At 39.7% G+C, this 26,084-nt stretch overlaps 1 protein-coding gene across 1 annotated transcript in view; it reads right to left on the bottom strand.

Annotated features, from left to right (window-relative positions):
• Positions 1-22,801, bottom strand: part of LOC139381940 (neuroendocrine convertase 2-like) — a 57,471-nt gene extending 34,670 nt beyond the window's left edge. The window contains exons 1-2 of the mRNA XM_071125821.1: positions 22,436-22,801; positions 7,872-7,976 (exon numbers count right to left, since the gene is read on the bottom strand). Coding sequence (XP_070981922.1) covers positions 7,872-7,976; positions 22,436-22,621 — 291 coding nt within the window. The 5' untranslated portion in view covers positions 22,622-22,801. The remainder of the gene's footprint in view (positions 1-7,871; positions 7,977-22,435) is intronic.
• Between the last annotated feature and the right edge of the window lie 3,283 nt (positions 22,802-26,084).

The raw sequence follows: 26,084 nt of genomic DNA, 5'->3' as shown, positions 1-26,084 counted from the left end.
AGCTATTGGCAAAATATTGCCCAATAGTGATTCAACCATTTCTAGGTTACCTATTACTATGATTTTAAGTTACTAATATTGAATAAACTCATTGTCAATATTTGTTTTCAACTGTGTGCTTGTTGAAAATAGTCTAATATGGAATGAGAGAAAGTCCCCCCAGTGTTTAAATGTGCAAACACACATGGTGGAGAGTGAGCGGACTAGTCATCGTCCAATGTTTTTTACCACCATAGATAAGGGATACGCCATTAAGCCTGCTCTTTACAAGACTAGAAGACACAAACTCAGCAAAAAAAGAAATGTCCCTTTTTCAGGACCCTGTCTTTCAAAGATAATTCGCAAAAATCCAAATAACTTCACAGATCTTCATTGTAAAGGGTTTAAACACTGTTCCCCATGCTTGTTCAATGAACCATAAACAATTAATGAACATGCACCTGTGGAACGGTCATTAAGACACTAACAGCTTACAGACGGTAGGCAATTAAAGTCACAGTTATGATTACTTAGGACACTAAAGAGGCCTTTCTACAGACTCTGAAAAACACCAAAAGAAAGATGTCCAGGGTCCCTGCTCATCTGCATGAAATTGCCTTAGGCATGCTGCAAGGAGGCATGAGGACTGCAGATGTGGCCAGGGCAATACATTGCAATGTCTGTCCTGTGAGACCCCTAAGACAGCGCTACAGGGGGGACAGGACGGACAGCTGATCATCCTCGCAGTGGGAGACCACGTGTAACAACACCCGCACAGGATCGGTACATCCGAACATCACACCTGTGGGACAGGTACAGGATGGCAACAACAACTGCCCGAGTTACACCAGGAACGCACAATTCCTCCATCAGTGCTCAGACTGTCCCTAATAATCTGAGAGAGGCTGGACTGAGGGCTTGTAGGCCTGTTGTAAGGCAGGTCCTCATCAGACATCACCGGCAACAACGTCGCCTATGGGCACAAACCCACCATCACTTGACCAGACAGGACTGGCAAAAAGTGCTCTTCACTGACGAGTCACGGTTTTGTCTCACCAGGGGTGATTGTCGGATTCGCGTTACAGGCAAGAAATCCTCCTCCCTCATGTGGTACCCTTCCTGCAGGCTCATCCTGACATGACCCTACGGCATGATAATGCCACCAGCCATACTGCTCATTCTGTGCGTGATTTCCTGCAAGACAGGAACAGTGTTCTGCCATGGCCAACGAAGAGCCCCGGTCTCAATTTCCATTGAGCACGTCTGGGACCTGTTGGATCGGAACGTGAGGGCTAGGACCATTCCCCCCAGAAATGTCTGGGAACTTGCAGGTGGAAGAGTGGGGTAACATCTCACATTAAGAACTGGCAAATCTGGCGCAGTCCACGAGGAGGAGATGCACTGCAATACTTAATGCAGCTGGTGGACACACCAGATACTGACTGTTACTTTTTATTTTGACCCCCCCTTTGTTCAGGGATACATTATTCCATTTCTGTTAGTCACATGTCTGTGGAACTTGTTCAGTTTGTCTCAGTTGTTGAATCTTGCTTTGTTCAAACAACTATTTACACATGTTAAGTTTGCTGAAAATAAATGCAGTTGACTGTGAGAGGATGTTTTTTTTTGTTGCTGAGTTTATTGTTGTCTTTAAAAGGGACCAAGCCCATAAGTGAATTTGTCTTTTTTTGTTGCCTAAGTACCTGCAACTGATATACGTAGCACTCAGTATGAACCCATGACAATCCTATGTTACAGAAAAAAGGTTAAGCATTTTGTCACAAAAGGATTGCAGACTCAGTCAGACGCATTGTATGTTTTGTATACTGTATATCGTTTCCTTTAGCTACCGTAAACTGTCCAACAACATAGATGGAAAATAGACTCGTGTAGACTTTAAAGTAACCACCCATCTTCAATCATCTCTCTCCCTTTCTCCTTCAATTTGCCTATCTCCCTCCATCTTCCTCCATCCTTCCATCAATCCATCAGCGGTTCTTTCCATTACATCACTGGTGTTTCCCTCGAGACAGCCCTCGCATCATCAGACGGAGCCAGCGCCCCGCCCCCCTCTCTGCTCCCCACCCACTCTCCGCCTGCTCCCTGTTCCAGCTGCATGCTAGAAATGCCAACAACCCAGACATAATTTCAAAGGGCTGTGCTGTACTCCTTTATTTCTCTACCGCTCGCTCCCCCCCTTTCTCTCTCTCTAAATCATCTCTATTTCAGAGCACCAAGATACAGCACATTTAGATGGGTTCATTCCCTTCAAACATGTTACTCTGTCTCAACAAGGGAGTTGATTTTTTTTTTAAATGTCTTGTGATATCAAAGATGGTATAAAGTACAAAGATAGTGTACCTTTTACATTCTTGGTCAGAAATGTAGGCCAATGGATTATAATTGAAAGGTCATATTCATCTAGTGGAACGAATGTCATGATATGAAAGGACAGGGAAGAGGGATCATGTAAAAATGAAGACATGCAGATGTGTCACAGACCTGTAGTTAACTTGAGGGAAAAGTTGCACTTAACCAGATCTAGAATCACATTAGCCAACCCCCAACCTTTTCTATTGGAGAGCTGGAAAAACATCTAATCCAGAAACTCCTAATCAATACTTAAGTCAACAAGCCACTTAAAAATATTTTGGTGGGCTGGCTTGCTGGATGATCAGGATGACTCCTTGTGTCTGTTTAAATACATTTCCAGAGGCTCACGAATGCAGCAAAATTACACCAACCTGGGTATTTGTTTTCTAATTCAGATGAATGACAATGACCTGAAAAGAAAATCTCATTTCATAACACAAGAGTGGCAAAAAGGACAGTTGCTTTCAAAGCAATCGAAAGGCTCATACAATCCATTGTGCTAGGAGAAACATACAACAGAATAACCAGCTAGTAATACTTCAAAGGAGATGGCGGCAGCAACAATTTGCAGCTAACCTTTCCCAACACTTCAGAACCCCAAAAAATCTAAAACCCATAACTGCAGGACCACATAGGATCATGTCAAGCAGACAGGTGATTAAAACAGAGCATCCCAGATGTAGATCTGCTCGTGTTAGTGCTGTTTTACGTCCATTTGCCGGACTAGTGATCTGAAGTGGCTCACATTCATATCTTCATACATTATTTACTCACAAAGCTGAACTTTCTGCTGTGCCACAAAGTCTGTAGCATTAGTAAAAGTCCCCTACAGATGCATTACTCATCTCTGCACTTAGCAAAAGACTCATCTGCACTGCTATTTTAGATATCAGTTAATCTGACTATTCTCTCATTATTGATTTAATTGACTTATTTCAGAAATTTGAGGGATTTCTGTATAGTTGTCTAATGTTGGTGGAGAATATTATACTCCTGAATCACTATGATGAGTGTAATAGTTTATGTTTAACAAAGCTGAGTGTTACTTTGAAGTCCAAAGTGCAGGAATACAGGTGAAATCAGTTATTGACACAGACATGCTGGCTTAGTGATTACTTTCAAAAAAGCTATTATTTCAAATCACAGCAGTAGGCTATAAGCATGAATGTTCCGTTAGCAGGAAAACACCGTTCTCAAAAGTGACCACAAATGGGATTATGCATGATTTGCTTTTATTATAAAGTTGCATTTTTGTGGTGAAAATTGTCTTCCCCAAACTTGAAATGTATGGCTGCATATGTATGCCAGTTATGCCCTTGTAAAGGGGATTAATGTACTTTATTTTAAGAAGTTATTTGGCCACTTTTGTTGTGATACAAAATTAATCTTAACATATAGGTCTTTGGACATTTGGAACAGTTCGCCAAGCCCTAACAGATTTTGGTAAAAGGGCTTTCATGTACTCTGCCCCATCGGATTGGAATGCCTTACAAAATACTTTTAAACCTGAAACACTTGTCTCTATTGATGAAGGATTTTGAGGCTGATTCCCTGACCTGTCAATGTCTTTAATTAGCTGTTTATTGATTTTGTTATACTTTTGTGAATTCAATCTATTTTTGCTAGATTACCTGTAGTTTTCATGTTGTCTGTCTGGTCTTTGTGTAATGACTTGGTGTTGCCTATCTTGGCCAGGACGCTCTTGAAAAAGAGATTTCAAATCTCAATGAGCCCTTCCTGGTTAAATAAAGGTTAAATAAAAGATTAATAAAACTTGATTTGAAAAAGTCGCAAAAAAAGAATGTGCTATTTGCCTTAAAATGGGCATCATTTTAGTTATATTATATCATTCACAAGTGATAGGCTAATATTGTCACCCATCACACTATTCTTATTTGAATCTTGTTTTTACATATACTAAATAATATATGTGTGAAATTAGTTTTGATTTAGAATGGACCACTGTCATGCACCTGTCACAAAACAGGGGCAGCGGAAAAAAACGACATGTCATCTATGCACTTAAATAGCGAATGGAGGATGCTTTTCACGTGGTCCATTTACATGCCAGCCAGGTAGGCTATACTCCTGTTGAAAAGAGAAGTAATGTGCTTAATATTAGGAAAGTTGATAAATAAATATAGTAGGCCTAGCCTGTAGGACGCTGATAGGATCCTCCTCTTTTTAATAGAGGCCATCACACTGTTTTCTCACGCAATTGCATAACCTATAGAAATGTTGAGCAACTTAAGCTCATGGGATCTCATGAAGGGCTTGATTCAATTTCCGCTAACATTTGCATTGTTGTCAGAGTGATTAGAGGGACAATAGAGTGTGGGGTTACAGGCAGTTAGAACGTTCGGTAGGCTACTACTGACCAGCAGCATCAGAACTTGAAGAAGCCTAATTACCGTCACTAAATGGTCACCTGGAATTTGACTGCCTTCAAGATAGTAATAGTGCCACCATAACAGCCCTAAGCATGATGCAGCTCCCACCATGCTTGAAAATACGAAGAGTGGTAATCAGTGATGTGTTGTGTTGGATTTACCTAAAACAACGCTTTGTATTCAGGACAAAAAGTACATTTCGTTGACACAATATTTTCAGTATAACTTAAGTGCCTTGTTGCAAACAGGATGCATGTTTTGGAATCTAGCTTCCTTCTTTTCACTCTGTCATTTAGTTTATTGTTGTGGGGTAACTACGATGTTTTCAGTTCTCATTTCACAACCATTAAACTCTATAACTGTTTTAAAATCACCATTGGCCTCATGATTAAATCCATGAGCAGTTTCCTTCCTCTCTGGGAACTGAGTTAGGAAGCAGGCATGTATCATTTTAGTGAGTGTAGTGATACACCATCCAAAGCCTAATAAATAACTTCACCATGCTCACAGGGATATGGAGCTTCTCTCATCTACCAATAGGTGCCTTTCTTTGCGAGTCATTGAAAAACCTCCCTGGTCTTTGTGGTTGAATCGATTGAGGGACCTTACAAATAATTGTATGTGTCGGGAACAGAGATGGGGTAGTCTTTCAAAAAATTCAAAAAGCATGTTAGCCACTATTATTGAACACAGAATGGGTCCAACTTAATATGTGATTTGTTAAGCACATATTTACTCTTGACGTTATTTAGTCGTGCCATAACAAAGGGGTTGAATACTTATTGACTCAATACATTTCAGCTTTTCATTATATATTAATTTTAAAAATGTTTTTTTTTAAAAAGGGATCAAATGGTCATTGTCATGACGTTGGCCTGGGGGTAGGTTTATGACAGTCATGAATACCTCTTCCACCATTTTTCCTCTCTCTACCCTACTGATGTTACATTTGCAAAACCCTTGGTTAACATAGAGATTCTGGGAACATCAGAAGGTGGGGGGAAATGAACTATATTCTGGTAATCCGACCAATTGAACATATGCGGTGGTACTCAATGAATATGATGTCAGTTCGGTTGTCATCAGAGACATTCTCATCAATGATAAGATGACATTAACTCTACAGTGGAAAGTCTACACATCAGTTATCGGATTCAAATTGAATTGTTGTTCAATTTAAATGTTTGAATATGAAATTATCTAAAATGTGAGATTTGGGTTTTCATAAGGTTAGGGCTATGCTCAATCAGTGGCCCGCCCCTGTGAACGGACATGGGCTATAAAACTTTTCAAACACGCCCTCCTCTCCCTTCCTATATAAAGCCTTGACGACAATGTAACCTCCTGTTCCGAGGATGTGAGGACGACGGTCCGATGTCAGAATGGTTCAGATAATAACCACAGAACGAAGCCAACATCAGCGTGAGCTTTGGTTGTGAATGGTATGAACTTTGAACTCTTATTCACTACAGAAGTGGTACCTCCTAGCCGTTGAGTTTTTTAGCTGAAAAAACGCAGGTTAGGAATGAACAGACAGAGTATCCCATCTACCACACAATGACGTTACTACAACGTATCCAATTGACCACCAGAGACATTCTTCAAAGGACAAAGGACTAGGTTTAGCATGTCATATCACTTAATCCGGCATAGCCAAAGACACAACAGTCATTATGGGGTATTGTGTGTAGATCAGTGGCACAAAATTACAATTTAATCCATTTCAAATTCAGGCTGTAACACAACAAAATGTGGGAAAAGTAAATGGGTGTAAATACTTTCTGAAGGCACTGTATATGAAATGGGGAAAAATGTGTACTGTCACTAAATATGATGAGATTTATTTTACAGTTATAAGAAAAGTTAAATATTATAGTAAATCCTATATAATTGAATTGTTACTATATTGTTACTATATTTCATTTCCATAATTTCAAGCCCTATTCACCCACCATTCTTTTTCATATTTTCATAATATTTGTACTACGGTAGGTACTTGAGCTTATGTCCTCGAAAGTGATTACACCTCAACAATGTATAACATTTTTACCAGACCATTCTAGAACTATGCAGCATTATGAGATCTTGAGACTACAAAATCTTCATTTTTGTCCAAATGTAGATGTTGACACGGCCTTGTTCTGTTCAATGTCCTCTACCTATATAGTACTCTAAATACCCCAATTTAATATTGTTAAGTTCAAAAGAAAACAAAATAAAAATGACTTACACCATTCAAACCAATGAGGGTTCGGAATATTAAAGACAATTATCTCAAACATATTTTTGAAGATAGAACCTTATAATCCAATGCTCTTGATTACTAGTTATTGTTTATGGACATCTCATGAAAAAAAATAATTTGGGTTATATCTGTTTAGGCGGAAATTCTACATTTTGCAATAATAAGAGGTTTTAAGAACTGAATTAGTACTTTCATTGTGACACGGGTTGAATGGAATAACACGCTGATGTGAAGTGACTATGCTACTGTAAGAAATCAAACTGACTTCAGCACTATACACACAAGTGTCATGCCCTGACCTGTTTCACCTTTCTTTGTGCTTGTCTCCACTCCCCTCCAGGTGTCGCCCATCTTCCCCATTATCCCATGTGTATTTATAGCTGTGATCTCTGTTTGTCTGTTGCCAGTTCGTTTTGTTTATCAAACCTACCAGCGGTTTTCCCCTTGCGCCTGTCTTGTCTACAGTTCCTGGTTTTCTAGTTTGCCCGGTTTTGACATTTCTGCCTGTCCTGACCCTGAGCCTGCCTGCCGTCCTGTACCTTTGCCTGCCCGTGTTTGATTTAACAAACTTTTGTTACTTCGACACTGTCTGTACCTGGGTCTTACCTTCAAACCTGATAAGTGTATTACAGCCCAAGCCTCTCCTAATCAGTATATTCATACCGCAGAAGAATGGGTGATTTAAAAAATACTATTGTGTGCCAAGGCAAGACGATACCTTTGATAAAAACATTTGTTCTTGGCTAGTTTGTCGGTTGAGGAGCTCGCCTCAAATTTTAACCATTGTTTTGCATTGGCAGGGGATCTGGGCACATATCCATGGGAACCTGTGTGTGTGTGTGTGTGTGTGTGTGCGCAAACATGCATGTGTGTGTTTTACTTACCCTGCAATCCTTCTCCAGGTGCTGCCTGTGGCGAAGGCTGCGTTTGCTCCTCCTCTGATGGGTGTTCTGGGGGTAGAAGTGAAAAAGACCCTCTCCAAAGGGAAGCTGGGAAAGAGAAAGAAAATGGTGTGAAAGAATGTGAGAAAGAGAGAGGGAGGGATTGAGTGAGAAGTTGGTGGAGGGAGAAGGAAGGTAAAAAGATGACAGGATGGAAAGAAATGCGGGAATGAGAGAGGGGTTGACAGAGGCAGAGAGAGTGATAGAGAGAGAAGTACACAGGTGAGAAAGTAAAAATGAAGCAATAGACAGAAATATATAAAAAAAGAAAGTAATGGTGTGAGTGACAGGATGAATAGAGAGCAGATGAAAGAGAGAGAGAGAGCTACAAGGTCAGCATCAATACATTTTCACTACACAGGGTCTATTTTAAGACAGTGGAGTGCACTGCTGGAATCAACTAGAATAAATCATTGAGGGAAGAACCTAGATGCATGGTATGAGCCATGCCTAAGGCTCCCATTTCAAATTAAATACCTCCATATGCTGTAATAAAGGCTGGCGTGCCAGGTCACTGTTTTTAATTAAACACATTCTTATGGGCCATTCTCATGTGCCAGTCTGATCTATGGGAATCAGTATGCTTATGGAGCTATGGTAATGTCTGATTAGCAGACTTCACTGCAATGGTACAGTACAGTAAGACTGGCCGTAAATAGCCGATATGAGAGGATATTCAAGAACAAATCCCGGCTTCCCTTTTCACTGGATGTTAGCTACAGTAAATGCTGGTGATTCAAGTCAAAAGTTTATTCGTCATGTACACAGATTTGCAGATGTTATAGAAGGTACACTGAAATGCTTGTGTTTCTAGCTCCTACAGTGCAGTATTGCCTAGCAATAATAAATCAAATAAATGCATAATCCAGATGTTATTTTTTAAAATGAAGATTAATTAATAAATATCAGAATGAGCAATGACCAAAATATTAATATATAAATATAATGGTGTGTAAAGTCAGTATGGACAGTTTATCAATATAAAAGGTGCGTACAGCATTAGTACATAAGATGAGTCATGACTAGAATACAGTGTGTGTATATATATATATATATATATATATATATATATATATATATATATATATATATATATATATATATATATATGTATATATATATATATATATGTATATATATGTATATATATATGTATATATATATATATATATATATATATATATATATATATATATATATATATATATGTATGTATATGTGGGTAAAACAGTATGTAAACATTATTAAAGTGACCAAGGTTCAATGACTATATATTACTTTCCTTTTACTTTCAACCTAATAAATAAAAGGTGTACAGCCATGTACAGTGCCTTGCAAAAAGTATTGATCCCCTTTGAGTTTTTTCTATTTTGTTGCATTACAACCTGTAACTTAAATATATTTTTATTTGGATTTCATGTAATGGACATACACAAAATAGTTAAGTTGGTGAAGTGAAAAGGAAAATATCACTTGTTTCAAAATAAATAAAAAAATACAAAACGGAAAAGTGGTGCGTGCACATGTATTCTCCACTTTTGCTTTTGAAATTCCTAAATAAGATCTGGTGCAACCAATTACCTTCAGATTAGTCACATAATTAGATTGCACACAGGTGGACTTTATTTAACTAACTGTCACATGATCTCAGTATATATACACACATGAAGTTGCGGATGTAGACAGTGTCATTGGTTTTTAACTGTCTCTCCCTCGTGTGGTGGCCATGTCTCTCTTTGTTTCTCTTGTCTCTCTTGTTTGTTTCACCTACTTCCGTTCCACTCGTACTTTGATGTCTGGACGCAGTAGATCCAGGTGAGCTTTTGGCTTTCTGTCCATCAACTTCTCAACTGGAGCCTGTCCTGCTGTTTGTGGTGTGATGCGGTACTGGAACAAGAACCGAGAGAGCTTCGTTGTGATGGTTCCCCCAGTCATCTTTTTGAGCCCCTCTTTCAGTGTCTGCACAGCCCACTCCACTAAGCCGTTCAAGGCCGGGTGAAACGGTGCGCTGCGGACATGGCAAATTCCGTTTCTCCACAATAATTCTTAGAGGGATAACGCATTAAGAAGGAAAGAAATAGTCTTAATCCATTCCTTACTTAGATGTACGTGTGTTTTTGGTATTTGATGTGAAACTGTTAGATATTACTGCACTGTCGGAGATAGAAGCACAAGCATTTCACTACACCCTCAATAACATCTGCTAAACATGTGTACATGACCAATATATTTGATTTTGATTTGACTTGACTTGAAGCAGGGTATGCTGTCTTCTTATGTTTTTTTTCCACTTTATTACTCAAAATGATGGCACCGAAGCGACCACAACATATCATTGTGCAAGAGGCTGTGTTGGTTGGTGATACGGATTCAGACACTTCCTTTCACTTTGAAAGCGATGATGATGTAGAGGGGAGTGAAACAAGTAAACAGCAGATATTTGGTGTTAACGAAGTTTGATGCTGTGAAACTTGGGGAATAGCTCTCAGATTAGCAAGTCCTGTCATGATCACCAGGTTGATACAGGTGAGCACATCTGCGGTGGAGCATTGTTAAGCAGTAGGCTTATACTAACTTGTTGATGATTTTGTCTTGTTTCTACCAAAGGAATTTATATGGAAAAGAACCAAGCTGCTTGGTATAGACAGCGAACTAGCTAGCTAACTGCCGGATTTTTCTGTCAGGCTAGCTAGAAAAGTTGTGGGATGTTAAATGTGTGCTGCGCTCATGAAGCGTGAAGCCGTCACTTTCACTACCTAACATTAGCCATACAGACAACCAGCTAGCTCTCCACGAAATAGAGTGTTTATCTGTTGGACTTGCTAGTTACAGATATTCATATTACTTCATTTTCCTATTAATTTGACAGCTTGCTTAGCTGACATGTTATGGTAAAAGCTTACGCAGTGGCACTGAAATGATATTGACTTGCAGTGATAGTTGTTTACATAGCCAGCTAACAAGATTATTGTATCCTCCTGTTTCTACCGGTAACTAATTGGCTAACATTAGCAGGGAACGGTCAAACTTTAAACAATTGTTACCCAGATGAAAATGGGGGAGGGTCATGGTTTTCAATTTCAGTCAGGGAAAGGGTTTAGTATTATTATTTTTTAGTCCAGGGGAGGGTTATGTAATTTGTAACTGATTTACATGTCATATTATGTAATAAAATTGTCATAAAATTAAATATTGCTCAGGGTTTGAGAACGAGTTGCTTCTTGTAGTATCTCGATGTGTGCCCGTGATTCCCCTCATCCCTGATTCGCTGCTGGGCGCACAATATCAAGTGCACCTAGTGTGGTCTCAATAAAATTATGTATAGCCTATAGTATACGCTATAGGCCTAGGCTATACAAAGAGCATACTCGGGGAAGCATTGGGCAAAGTTATATTTCTAAGAAAATGTACTTCCTTCCCAAGTTTTTTGCGCTGCTGGGATGGTGTACAGTACCAGTCAAAAGTTTGAACACACCGACTCATTCAAGGGTTTTTCTTTATTTCTTCATTGTAGAATAATAGTGAAGACATCAAAACTATGAAATAACACATATGGAATAATGTAGTAACCCAAAAAGTGTTAAACAAATAAAAATATATGTTATATTTGAGATTCTTCAAAGTAGCCACTCTTAGCCTTGACGACAGCTTTGCACACTCTCACAGCTTAGGCATTCTCTCAACCAGCTTCATGAGGAAGTCACCTGGAATGCATTTCAATTAACAGGTGTGCCTTGTTGTGGAATGTCTTTCCTTCTTAATGCATTTGAGCCAATCAGTTGTGTTGAGACAAGGTAGGAGTGGTATACAGAAGATTGCCCGATCTGGTAAAAGACCAAGTCCATAGCAAGGCAAGAACAGCACAAATAAGCAAAGTGAAACGACAGTCCATCAGATTAAGGTCTCTTCAATTGCAGTCGCAAAAACCATCAAGTTCTATGATGAAACTGGGAACACTGTCTGTGATTTATTAAGAATTCATGGGATTAACCAGCATTGCTACAACAGCATTCTGCAGCGATATGCAATCCCATCTGCAATCCTACCTCCAGGCTGTGTATGGGCTATTTGACCAAGAAGGAGAGTAATGGAGTGCGCAATCAGATGATCTGGCTTCCACAATCACCCGACCTCAACCCAATTGAGATGGTTTGGGATGAGTTGGACTGCAGAGTGAAGGAAAAGCAGCAACAAGTGCTCAGCATATGTGGGAACTCCTTGGAACTGTTGGAAAAGCATTCCAGGTTAAGCTGGTTGAGAGAATACCTAGAGTGCACAAAGCTGTCATCAAGGCAAAGAGTGGCAACTTCTATATATCAAATATTTTGAGTTGTTTTTGATTACTATATGATTCCATGTGTTATTTCATAGTTTTGATGTCTTCACTATTATTCTCCAATGTAGAAAATAGTTAAAATAAAGAAAACCCTTGAATGAGTATGTGTGTCCAAACTTTTGACTGGTACTGTATATAAAACTAGTTTACACTGCATTACACACTGCAATGGATTGGCATTCCCATTCATGAGCCCCGGCCTGCACTGCTGTTTCTGATGTAAAGCCTTTTGCGCTGTGTACGGTGGCACTTAAGGAGGCAAGTCAAAGGCTTCTTCCAAAAATTATTTCTTTATTTGTTAAAAAAAAATAAAAAATAGCTATCTGTGTGCACGGACTAGGTCTACTGATGTCCTGTTTAGTCTGAAAAGTAGACCGCGAAGAAGGACCGGAGGTAAGCTTGCGACCTTTATAATTGATTTTATTCAAAACAATATGTTTCGTTTCTCATAATGAATCCATCAGAGTTATTGTCCTCACAATAAGCCATATTTGAGTAATTTGCATCACTAACATTACTCTGAAGTGGCAGCCGCTGAGATGGACAGAGCATAGCTGCTGAAAGTAGGCTAATTCGAGAAGGCCTGATTCATTTAAAGTCTTCGTTTTAAATTGACTTTAGGCTACTAACAACAAGAGGCCTTTGTGCTGAAACTATTTGTTCGTATTCAAGATGTAAGACATATGACATATTAAATTATAGCCTACTATCCATAGATTTGGCAGCCAATTCCTTCAGTCCTTATGCACTCCTTTAAATATGTCAGTGAAGAGCTTGGTGTGTTAAGTTAAATGCAGGGCTCGCATTGAGGGGGTATGTAAGGGTATTGTGGCTTTTGTTAAAGAAAATGGCTAAAACCACAGGACTACCCCTTGTTAGCTTAAAATTTTACCTGATTATATAAAGCAATCTTTAGGTCTTTCATCCAAATTTTGCAACACAACTTCCCCAAACAATTTCACCCTTGGCAAACCCTCTCTGTGGATGAGGCAATGATCAAATTTGACAGGAGACAAAAGAGATGTGTATTTTCTGTCCACAAATAGCTCAGGGGAGGAGTTGTTACTCATAATTTGAAAGCAGACCACTCCCTGGTGAAGTTTGAAGGACACAAGATAGGGTGTGTATCCAGAGTGGACGCAGGGCAAAGAGTGGGAGATGTGTAGAAACCTCTACGTGTTCTGTGCCACTTTGTAGGATGGGGCTGTGCTTCCAAAAGTTCCATGACATGTTGCAGGCTAAATGCAAATACTTAAATGACAGTGTGAAATATGAATTTGTCCTACAATCTTATAGGGAAATTGTGTACTTAAAAAAATTGTCTCAACAGTTTTTGTGTTTTGTATCTTATCTCTGTGTCTGTTATCTAATACTTGGTAAAGTTGGAATTTTTATGTAATTTTTGTAATTTACTGAATTGTTGTCAAAGTTGGCAACTATTTATAATTTTCTTTCATGCCTAGTCTGTACTAAACCTCTCTCAGTAAGACTATCTACATTTTAAAATAGTTACAGAAGAAAGAATCTTTGGCAATCCAAGAGCCTACTTTGTGTGGGTTTTGAAATACTCTGAAAATTGTTCTCTGGTCCAATTTTGGAATATGTTTGAAATATTTAAATGTAAATAATATTTTGAAGTTTAATATATTATACTTGGTACATTTTGACTGAGTAATTTTATCAAATTTGCGACAACTGAAATACTATAAAGGTTTTTCTTGTGTTGGGTGCTAATATATTTTTGATAGTGAGTGAAGACAAAATTAATGTTATTCCTATTGACATGAATGTGGTGTCATATTAAGTTGTGCTTATTAAAACTAAGTTAACCTCTTGACGTATAGGGGGCAGCATTTTCACTTTTGGATAAATAGTGTGCCCAATTTCAACTTCCTGCTACTCAAGCCAGGAATATAAGATATGCATATTATTAGTAGATGGGGATAGAAAACACTCCGAAGTTTCTAAAACTGTTTGAATCATGTCTGTGAGTATAACAGAACTTATGTAGCAGGCAAAACCCTTAGGACTAACTGTTCAGAATTATTATTATTTTTGCCTCAGACTGTTCCCTCAATTGTCTTTGCCATGGGATATTTGATAGGAACCTGTTTTCAGTTCCTACCACGTCCACTGGATGTCACCAGTCTTGGGAATTTGGTTGAGGTTATTCATTTGTGCAACGAAGAAGAAACACATCCTGGAACAACGTTACAATATTGAGAGTTGCGCAAGACGTAAAAAGGAGCATGGTTTGTTTACTTGCTGTATTGAATACAGATTGCCTGTATCTGAATACAGATTGCCTCGTCTACAATTTGATCAATTATTAACGTTTAAAAATACCTAAAGTTGTATTACAAAAGTAGTTTGAAATATTTTTGCAAAGTTTATGGGCAACTTTTGAAATGTTTTGTAGTTTTTTTTCTGGATCAAACACGCTTTATAAATTGACATTTTGGATATATATGGACGGAATTAATCGAACAAAATGACCAATTGTGATGTTTATGGGACATATTGGAGTGCCAACAAAAGAAGCTCGTCAAAGGTAATGCATGTTTTATATTTTATATCAACGTTTTGTGTAGCGCCTGCAGGGTTGAAATATGCTACTCTCTTTATTGACGTTGTGCTATCATCAGATAATAGCTTCTTATGCTTCAGCCTAAAAGCTTTTTAAAATCTGACATGTTGGCTGGATTCACAACGAGTGTAGCTTTAAATGAGTATCTTACGTGTGTGATTTAATGAATGTTAGATTTTATATCATTATTTTAATTTTCCGGCACTGCATTTTCCCTGGTTTTTTTCCAAGTGGGACGCAAGCGTCCCCTATACCATAAGAGGTTTTAAGGATCTGCCCCTTTCATTCAATTTTAGACAAAAATTACATACCCACATCTAACTGTCTGTAGCTCAGGACCTGAAGAAAGGATATGCATATTCTTGATATTCTCGATTCTTGATATTCCATCATTTGAAAGGAAACACTTCGAAGTTTGTGGAAATTTGTAAAGAATGTAGGAGAATATAACACATTAGATCTGGTAAAAGATAATACAAAGAAAAAAACTTTTTTTGTATTTTTTTTTTTAACCATCATCTTTGAAATGCAAGAGAAAGGCAATAATGTATTATTCCAGCTCATGCACAATTTAGATGTTGTCCCCTAGATGGCAGCAGTGTACGTGCTACATTTTAGACTGATCCAATGAACCATTGCATTTCTGTTCAAAATGTTGTATCATGACTGCCCAAATGTAACTAATTGGTATATTAATAACATTTCAAGTCCATAACTGTGCACTCTCCTCAAACAATAGCATGGTAAAATCAGATATGTCTATGTCCTGGGAAATGTTCTTATTACTTACAACATCATGCTAATCACATTAGCGCACATTATCTCAACCGTCCCAAGGGTGGGAGACCGATCTGTAGAGACTTGTAATTGTCATTTGTTCTTCATTTTTTACATATGTCTGTTTGTTTGTTTGTTTGAAATGTGTTTTATCTTGAAAATTCTCAATAATCTTAAGGAGCATTCTAGAATTCTATTGAGGTCTAAATGGTTAAAGTTCCAAACTACAGTACAAGCGGCCTCAGGATATAGGCCTTTTCCTGTAGTCCACGATCAGCTCTTTTGTCTTGCTCACATTGAGGGAGAGTTTGTGGTTCTGGCACCACACTGACAGTTCTCTGACCTCCTCCCTATAGGCTGTCTCATCGTTGTCGGTGATCAGGCCTACCACTGTTGTGTCATCAGCAAACGTAATGATGGTGTTGGAGTCGTGTTTGGCCACGCAGTCGAGGGTGAACAAGAAATACAGGAGGGGACTTAATACACACCACTGAGGGGCCCTAGTGTTAAGGATCAGCGTGTCAGACGTATTGTTGCCTACTCTTACCACCTGGGGCGGCCCGTCAGGAAGTACAGGATCCAGTTGCAGAGGGAGGTGTTTAGTCCCAGAGTCCTTAGCTTAGTGATGAGCTTCGTGGGCACTCTGGTGTTGAACGTTGAGCTGTAGTCAACGAACAACATTCTCACATAGGTGTTCCTTTTGTCCAGGTGAGAACGGGTGGTGTGGAGTACGATTGAGATTGCGTCATTTGTGGACCAGCCTTTCAAAGCACTTCATGGCTACCGACATGAGTGCCACGGGGCGGTAATCATTTAGGCAGGTTACCTTCACTTCCTTGGGCACAGGGACTTAGTTGGTCTGCTTGAAACATGTAGTTATTACAGACTATGTCAGGGAGAGGTTGAAAATGTCAGTGAAGACACTTGACAGTTGGTCCGCGCATGCTTTGAGTACACGTCCTGGTAATCCATCTGGCCAGGGGCTTTGTTAATGTTGACCATGTTTAAAGGTTTTGTACACATCGGCCACTGAGAGCATTATCACACAGTCATCAAGAACAGCTGGTGCTCACGTGCATGCTTCAGTGTTGCTTGCCTTGAAGTGGCATTTAGCTCATCTGGTAGGCTTGAAAGGCATTTAGCTCATCTGGTAGGCTCGCGTCACTGGGAAGCTCGCGTCTGGGTTTCCCTTTGTAGTCTATAATAGTTTTCAAGCCCTGCAACATCCGACGAGTGTCAGAACCGGTGTAGTAGGATTCAATCTTAATCCTGTATTGACGCTTTGCTTGTTTGATGGTTCGTCTGAGGGCATAGCGGGATTTCTTATAAGCGTCCAGATTAGTCTCCCGCTCCTTGAAAGCGGCAGCTCTAGCTTGCTGCAGGTGTTGCCTGTAATCCATGGCTTCTGGTTGGGATATGTACATACAGTCACTGTGGGGAAGATGTCGTCGATGCACTTATTGATGAAGCCAATGACTGAGGTGGTGTATTCCTCAATGCCATTGGATGAATCCCGGATGAATCCTAGCAAAACAGTCATGTAGTGTAGCATCCGCGTCATCTGACCAGTTCCGTTTTGAGCGAGTCTCTGTAAGGAGATCCTCGCCCTGAGCTCGCCTACATTATTATCCAGGGACTGAACAGTAGCGAGTAATATACTTGGAAGCGGTGGATGGTATGCACGTCGCCTGAGTCTGAATAGGACCCCACTCTTTCTACCTCTACTCCAACGTCACCATTTTGGTGCAGCCCCCGGAATGAATAGAGCTACACAAAGGATCCAGATCAGGGAAGTCAAATTTCTGCTCAAAATTCTGGTGAGTGACTGCAGATCTAATATCCGAAAGTCATTTCCGGCTGTAGGTACAGTATTACAGTTTTTTCCAACTGCTTACACACAAAATCTCTTCATGTCACACGATTTTTGAAACCTCTCACTCAGTGCAAAACTACACACCAAATATCCAAAACCATAACCTATTTCTCAGCCTTTGACTCAGTTGTCAATTGCATAAAACACTTTTTTCAAAACACTACACACAATTCTCTACCTAAAACACAAAAATCTAACAGGAAGTGACTTGCTTTCCTTTTCCAAACACAACCAATCAAAATGCTACACTTACTCACCAGGTCACACACACACTCCTCACATGTGCAAACACTAATAGCTTAACTGATGACTAACCAATCACTGCTTTACTGTAGTATAGGCCTATTAATAGGTCAAAGGTCAGATTACCTGTTTTGAACAATCGATGCCAACAATGGACAGAGAGCAAGAGGAGTAGGAGGGAGAGGAAGAGGAAGAAGAGGACGAGGGCAAAGAGGAGAAGGAAGGAGAGCCATCTCTGATGAGATTAGGGCAATGCTTGTTGATCATGTGATCAACCACGGTTTGGCCATGAGTCGATTTACAGTGGCGTCCATAATTCGAACCTTCAGAAATGAGAGCGGGTATGCAACTATCTAATGACTATTTAAGCATTACAGTAATGTACTGTAAAATACGTATGACTGCATAGTATTGCATAAACATTTGAAACTCTAAGCCATCCATTTACTGCACTGCATTGAATGAATGAATGAGGTTGGTTATCATGCTGTACAACATTTTTTGTACATTGTTTACAGTTCCTATGTTGAACACATACTGTGTTTGAATTCTGTACACAGTAGAAATGCAAAGCCATCATGGAGAACGAGGACACTTGTTTACAGATGTACAAGAGACTGCAATTATAAATATGGTTTTGGCCAACAGTGCAATTAGGATTTGATAGATAAGAGAGCATATCTCAAATAATGATACCATATTTAACAACATCAATGCTGTAAGCCTGTCGACCATACAACGCATCCTCCAACGGCACCGAGTGACGATGAAACAACTTTACAACGTGCCATTTGAGAGAAACTCTGACAGAGTCAAGAATATGCGACATGACTTTGTAGAGGTCTGTATGCAACACTACTTCCAGTACTTCAGACATAGCATATTTACTCATCTGTATATATTTTTGTCTGTTACAGAGAGTATCGGAGCTGGATGCCCATGTAATTCACCATGAATTTATTTATGTGGATAAGGTTGGCTTCAACCTCACCAAAACCAGGCGCCGCGGAAGGAATGTAATAGGACAGAGGGCAATTACCAATGTCCCTGGACAGCGTGGGGGTAATATAATTATGTTTGCTGCCATCACTCAAAACGGGGTCCTCCATCACAATGCCACACTGGGTCCGTACAACACCGGTCATATGCTCACTTTTCTGGATGCAATTTATCACAATGCTTGTCCCTGATCCAGATCAGGAGCCTGCTAGATTTGTGGTTTTATGAGACAATGTTAGTTTTCACCGGGCTGTTCTGGTTTGCCACCCATTCACAATTTGAAGTTTTGTACCTACCCCCATATTCACCTTTTCTAAATCCCATAGAGGAATTCTTCTCAGCCTGGCGCTGGAAAGTGTATGATCGCCAACCCTATTCCCACATGCTGCTTCTCCAGGCAATGGAGGACGTGTGGGGACATAGAGGTTGCCTCTGTCCAAGGTTGGATACACCATGCTAGGAGATACTTCCCTCGATGTTTGGCAAGAGAAAATGTATCTTGTGATGTGGACTAAGTATTGTGGCCAGACCCAGGCCAGAGAAGAGATTAAGCGTAGTTTAGCACTGGTGACTGCCCCCCCCCCCATACCAATTCATGGACTGCCCCCTGGTAAATATTTTCTGTTTCTACATTGCATTGGTGTTTACAGTGTACTTGTTACCCCTCTCAGCAGATTACTTTCACTGTACAACATTGCATTGAAATGTAGATATAAGCCTATGAAAGACCAAGAGCTTTAGATTTAGAACAACAGTGTTTACATGGTATGTACAAAAATGTACTTATGAAAGCAGTGTTTGCCATTTGATGCAAATGCTTCATTCTGACATGTGTTTATGGCATGTTGAATGCAGTGTTACATTTTGAAGGAGATGTGGGCATTTTGCATTTTGTGTGTGCAGTTTTGGGAATTGTGTGTAGAGTTTTGGAAAAAAAGGAGGCAGTTTTGAAAACGTGTGTAAGCTGTTGGAAACAACTGTAATACAAGAAACGTTCTGAGCGGATAATGTAAGAAATAACAATGAAAAAAACAACATACTGCAAAGTTAGTAGCTTGAAACAGGGCGACCGTGTCTGTCGGCACCATCTTGTTTAAAGTATACATTAGGGAATTGGCTTAATTTATTTTTTATTTCACCTTTATTTAACCAGGTAGGCTAGTTGAGAACAAGTTCTCATTTGCAACTGCGACCTGGCCAAGATAAAGCATAGCAGTGTGAACAGACAACACAGAGTTACACATGGAGTAAACAATTAACAAGTCAATAACACAGTAGAAAAAAGGCGAGTCTATATACATTGTGTGCAAAAGGCATGAGAAGGTAGGCGAATAATTACAATTATGCAGATTAACACTGGAGTGATAAATGATCAGATGGTTATGTACAGGTAGAGATATTGGTGTGCAAAAGAGCAGAAAAGTAAATAAATAAAAACAGTAAGGGGATGAGGTAGGTGAAAATGCGTGGGCTATTTACCGATGGACTATGTACAGCTGCAGCGATCGGTTAATGCGGAGGTGTATGTGTATGTATTGTATTTTTGTTTTGAAGTATATGCACCGGTATGTGTTTCCAGGCTTGCTAAATGAATTAAGCATGAATAACTGCACAGATATGGATACAAATAACGCTGGAGATGACATAATCCAGAGGTGATGTATGTGTGAAGCAGTGAAGGAGTGGATGGATGAGGGCAGCCTACTGTATGATAGTGTCTATAGTACAACTCAGAGATGCTGCCATTAAACCTCAGTCAAAACAAAACGCATTTGGTATCTAATTATCCATGTCAAATTAAACATTAAATCATGAGTAGCCGTTATTTGAATGCTGAGGTGAACATCTTAATTCACAACACCACAATACCCTCGATTTCTAGGCTACGCCTCAGTGCCTTGCTCTCCAGCTAATTGCACTTACACTCTTATTCTGACATTTGACAAGGCAGTACAGTCAGGGGGATAATTTTCCCTCTTCAGACAAGGCCTGCATTCACAGGGCTGTTTAATAAGTGGTTGGATAAATAGATGGGTGATCAACTGCCACATCCGAAGAGAAAGCAATCTGTTGATTTCTGATAAAATGGTGTCAATTTTCTTCATTGAGAATTCAGTTAATTAATATTGAATAAAGACGATGAAGCATACGGTGCCTTCAGAAAGTATTCGCACCTCTTGCCTTTTTCCACATTTTGTTGTGTTACAGCCTGAATATAAAATGTATTACATTTAGATTTTGTGTCACTGGCCTACACACAACACCCCATAATGTCAAAGTGGAATTAGGTTTTTAGAAATGTCTTGAGTCAATAAGTATTCAACCCCTTTGTTATGGCAAGCCTAAATAAGTTCAGAAGTAAACATTTGCTAAACAAGTCACACTATAAGTTGCAAGGACTCATTCCATGATTTTGTAAGGACTACCTCATCTCTGTCTCCCACACATAGAATTATCTGTAAGGTCCCTCAGTTGAGCAGTGAGTTTCAAACACAGATTCAGTCACATAGACCAAGGAGGTTTTCCAATGTCTTGCAAAGAAGGGCACCTATTGATTATATGGGTGAAAATAAAAATGCAGACATTGAATATTCCTTTGAGCATGGTGAAGTTATTAAATACACTTTGGATGATGTATCAATACACCCATCTGCTCCAAATATACAGGCGTCCTTCCTAAATCAATTGCCGGAGAGGAAGGACAACGCTCAGGGATTTCACAATCAGCCCAAGGTGACTTTTGGTCACCTTTCGGTCCCTGTCCCAATGCTTTTAACCACTAGGCTACAGCATCCATTCCCACATTCATGATTGTCAACGGAAGAGGCAAGTGCAGAATCTTCAATTCTTGCAGTTCAACCTCCAGTTACTGCTGGTGGTTTGAACACTGTGCTTGACAATGCCTGCCAAACGGTAAATAATGGCACGGAACAGGACTAGAAACACAAACATATTGTTATATGTTCTGTTAGTTCTCCCAGTCCCTGGGAAGGTGTTGCACGATACTTGATTTAGTGGTGTTATGTTCCATGTAACGTTTCAAAACATCTCAGGATGATGTGTTTCAATACTCCAGTCAAGTTCAAGTTTCGTCTCCTTCAAGTTTGTGGCAGATCAGTTGCCACTAGTTTTGTTGTACAAAGCACTTAATTTTAACACTGTGCTATTAGCCTGCCTTAATTCACGTAGTCTATTCACCCCACATTTCTCATTTCCAAAATTACTGGGGGATAAAAAATAGATGGCAAAATGTTAGAATTTAGCAGAAATTAAGGCTGATTTTATATTTATGTTAATGTAGCCTAAGGCTTAATGAGGCAACATTGGCCTAGATATTATGTAACAAAATAAATTATACAGATCAACTTAATTGAAGGTCATCTGAAAAACAAAACAAATAGGGAAAGGCATACTTCAAATAACAGGCTACATATTTTAAATGTTTTAACTGAAGTCATATCAAGTATTTATGTTGGTAAAATCATAGCCAAAATAGGATTTTTTATATTCTATGCAATATAAATAAAAATAAGAAACATGAGCATTTAATAAAAAAGTGGAGTTGAGTGACAAAAACACTGGACATGTTCATCAATGCAAATGATTGGCTTGATGGGAATATCGAATCGACAGCCCATCATTAGCCTACATTATGCACATTTTCTGCAACATTGTAGCCTAACATGTCTTACCTTCCGGGCACTATGAAACCCGTGCTCTGTTGCAAGTTGGTGCGCTTCATCATGTGCACCTTCATGCAACTGAACCAAGAGATGATTTGTGAAGATCCCATCCTCTGTGGCGTGTGTCGCAAGAAACAGTGCTTTTAGTAATATCAATACAACTGCTGTCCCATATGTGAGAGATCCAATCATCATTTCTAGCTTGTATCAAGGTGCCTGTCGAAGTGAATTCTGTGTGCGGGATGCTCCTTTGAAGAGATGTATGATTCAGTCCTTTTGGGAATACATCTCCTCTGCAGCGGAGGGCTAGTGGAAGTTGGCGATGCTACGAGACGATTCGATGGATGATTGTGTACCAAACCTGCATCCTCAGCTCTCTCTCCTCCTTCATCTATCATTTATCAGCCCCTCTGTTCGGGTCCTCTATTCGTGACGTTCCACCAATCGGCTCCGGCGGGTGTGTCTCCCTCCTCTCTCTCTCCGCTCTGGTGCGTTTTGGAAGAGAGGAATGTTCGCACTTTCGAGCGCACGAGGACACTTTCAGGACCAGATTCCTTCTGGTCAGAAATTGTGCTAAGCACACTAGCGCGGCAGACAAGGAAAGTCCTGAATAGAAACACCTACAGCAACTAGGCCTATATTGTGCTCCTCAAATAACTTTGTGTATGATTTCTTGTGTTATTAGACTGTGTGGTGTGCAGAAAAATACACGTGTCCAAGTACAGCACCAGGCATAAACATTGGCTATATATGCTGTAGACTTTGTAGCGTTGGGCATAGAAAAAACGGTGCCTCAATTATTTATTTCATGCACAACGATATAGACTGTAGCCTATACTTGAATGGACAACATATTTGACTGCTGTATGGTGGTATTAATGTGCTGTAGTCTCTATGTGGGCAGCTGGTTCACAGACACTATTATACTGTAACAAAGACTGTGTTGAGAAGCAAAATTAAACGAAGAAAACATGTAATCAAATTTGGGAGTTTTACATTGAGCCAATCTGATACCCAAGTTGTTTCTAAATATTGTGGTGCAAATGTGTGTGGAGAGAATTTGTGAATGTGTGTCTGGGATTGGGCTCCCAGATTCAGACATGATATGTTCCTTTTTCTCTGCTTGCTGTATGATGGGTATGAGGCTATCTTCTTCTGTGTGAAATGAACCAGAAAATACCGTTCAGGTCTCTAAAGGGGGCATTGGTTGGAGGTATGGACCCAAAGCAAACCAGGGTACAGGTCTTTGAGTCTAACACAATACCATGTAGCATAAAACCTTGTCTTTTCACACAAGCAGCTATGAACATTTGGTTGTTTTCATTACATGTTCTTGCAAGGATCGTGTCTGGCACCATTGTGATCTACCCTTCAATAGAGCAGATCTTTGCAGGTCCGTGACTCTTTATAACCGTGGGAGATCAGACATTGGTGCTCCTTTGGCACTGTAATCAACAGGAGAATTGAGATGATGTGAGGAGCTTCAAAACAACAGTCAAAGCAATGTTTTTCACTATATCCGTAATATTATTCCAGAGCTGTGTTGTACACAACATGCTGTAGATCTATTACATCCTACACTGCTTTATAAAAGGCAACATCTCACATTAAGACTGCCCCTGAAAAAGTAGATTTTCTCAAAGAGAAAGCATTATTTGCTGAGTATGTTTGGGGATATTTGGAAATGAACCAATACCAAACAGCAAGTTATCTTATTATTACGTCTCTCATTACAATTCCCAGACACAATCTTGAATAAGGGCAAGCCAAAATGTGTCATCATTCTCAATTTAAGGATTCCATGATATCTATACCAGTATTTCTCGCAGGTACAGTGGCCTCATCTCAAAGGTGTATCTGAGGATGGAAACAGCGAAACCAGACATGAGTCATCTTGGACTGCTTTCATTTTCTTATTTCTTTGTTTTTTATATTACAGCATTACACGTGTCTTCTATCACTTAGAGTAAAGCTGTGTCAATTACAGTTACTAACATGCCAGATAAAGGTTTGGCATGATGGATCATGCAAGGGAATACCTATACAGTAGTATCCTCCCCAGAGACTGGCCTGATATCATCATGGAAAAAGACATAGATCCTACTAATGAGATGTGTTTTTATATAACATTATCTTCTCCAGTAATCAGTGTTTCCATTCTCCCTGAAGACTCCCTCCCACACACCTGCTTTTTTTTACAGTGGTGAGACATATGATTTATTTAGCCAGGCAAGGTAAGCATCCTTATTTCTTCCTGCGGCAAAGAAAACTGTAAGTCACAAACTAGGCACACCAGGCATCTGCAAATCAATGTTGACAAACGCAGAGGTCAGAACATTCTGTTTTGCAGGTCTTAAATAGCAAATATTTGACCATTTTGTCACACAAATTGTCACTTTTTTTGTTTCTCATTAAAATACTGAATCCATCAATCAAATCCATTACTCCATTATATGAAATAGCTATTTGATTGTAATAAAAAAAAACAATACAAAGCTCAATAAACATTGTGTGGGTGGGTTCATTTCAGTCGCATAGTCAGAAATTACCATGTGGCTGGGCATGAGTAAAATTTACTGGGCCAACACTTTCCAGCAAAATACAGCAAAAACACCCAAATATATTTAAAATAAAATTTGTGCAATCACATTACATCATTTAACACCTTACACAGGATAAATGTGACCATGAAACACCACACATGTCCCTTGGCAAATGAGCCCATTATTAGGCCTATTGCCAACACCGCTGACAGAACAGGCAGACTGTCCGAGTCCAACCGTAAACAAACCAAATTAAATATACAACATAATAGAGTTTCATGTTTGTGGAAGCAGCTCAGCCCAGAATGTTGTGTTGACACTGACATCGTGTGACAGGGTGTCATGAAGACTCATGATGGATGTGACTATAAGAAGTGTTTCAAGGCCAGGTAGAAGAGATTGCACAAAATAAAAGTTGTTCACATGATAAAACATTTTGCCAGAGGAGAGGGTAAATTCTCCATGCAATTTGTTTCACTTTGTTCTGCTGATTGATTCAGCACACTGCTCAGCTAGCTAAGTAGCTAGCTAGATAGCTAACATTTGAAATGCACCTCTGTCCTATCTATCTAGCTAGGAAATGTTAGCTACCCAGCTAGCGAGAATGAGGTAAAACCTCAAAAGCTCCCTCTGCAACTGGATCCTGAACTTCCTTACGGGCCAGGGGGTAAGGGTAGACAACAACACATCTGTCACGCTGATCCTCAACACGGGGACCCCCGAGGGGTGCGTGATTAGTCCCCTCCTATAGTCCAGGTTAACCCACGACTGCCTGGCCAAGCATGACACCAACACCATCATTACGTTTGCTGACGACAAAACAGTGGTCTGATCACCGACAACGATGAGACAGCCTATAGGGAGGAGGACAGAGACCTGGCAGTGTGGCACACTGCCAGGACAACAACCTCTCCCACAACGTGAGCAAGACAATGGAGCTGACCGTGGACTACAGGAAAGGGAGGGCCAAACACGACCCCATTCACATCGACGGAGCTGTAGTGGAGCTGGTTGAGAGATTCAAGTTCCTTGGAGTCCACATTACCAACAAGCTATAATGGTCCAAACACACCAAGACAGTCGTGAAGAGGGCCCTTTCCCCCTCAGGAGACGGA

This window comes from Oncorhynchus clarkii, chromosome 23 (assembly GCF_045791955.1).
Source record: "Oncorhynchus clarkii lewisi isolate Uvic-CL-2024 chromosome 23, UVic_Ocla_1.0, whole genome shotgun sequence".
NCBI classification, from domain to species: Eukaryota; Metazoa; Chordata; class Actinopteri; order Salmoniformes; family Salmonidae; genus Oncorhynchus; species Oncorhynchus clarkii.
This window is presented reverse-complemented; position numbering and strand designations above follow the sequence as displayed.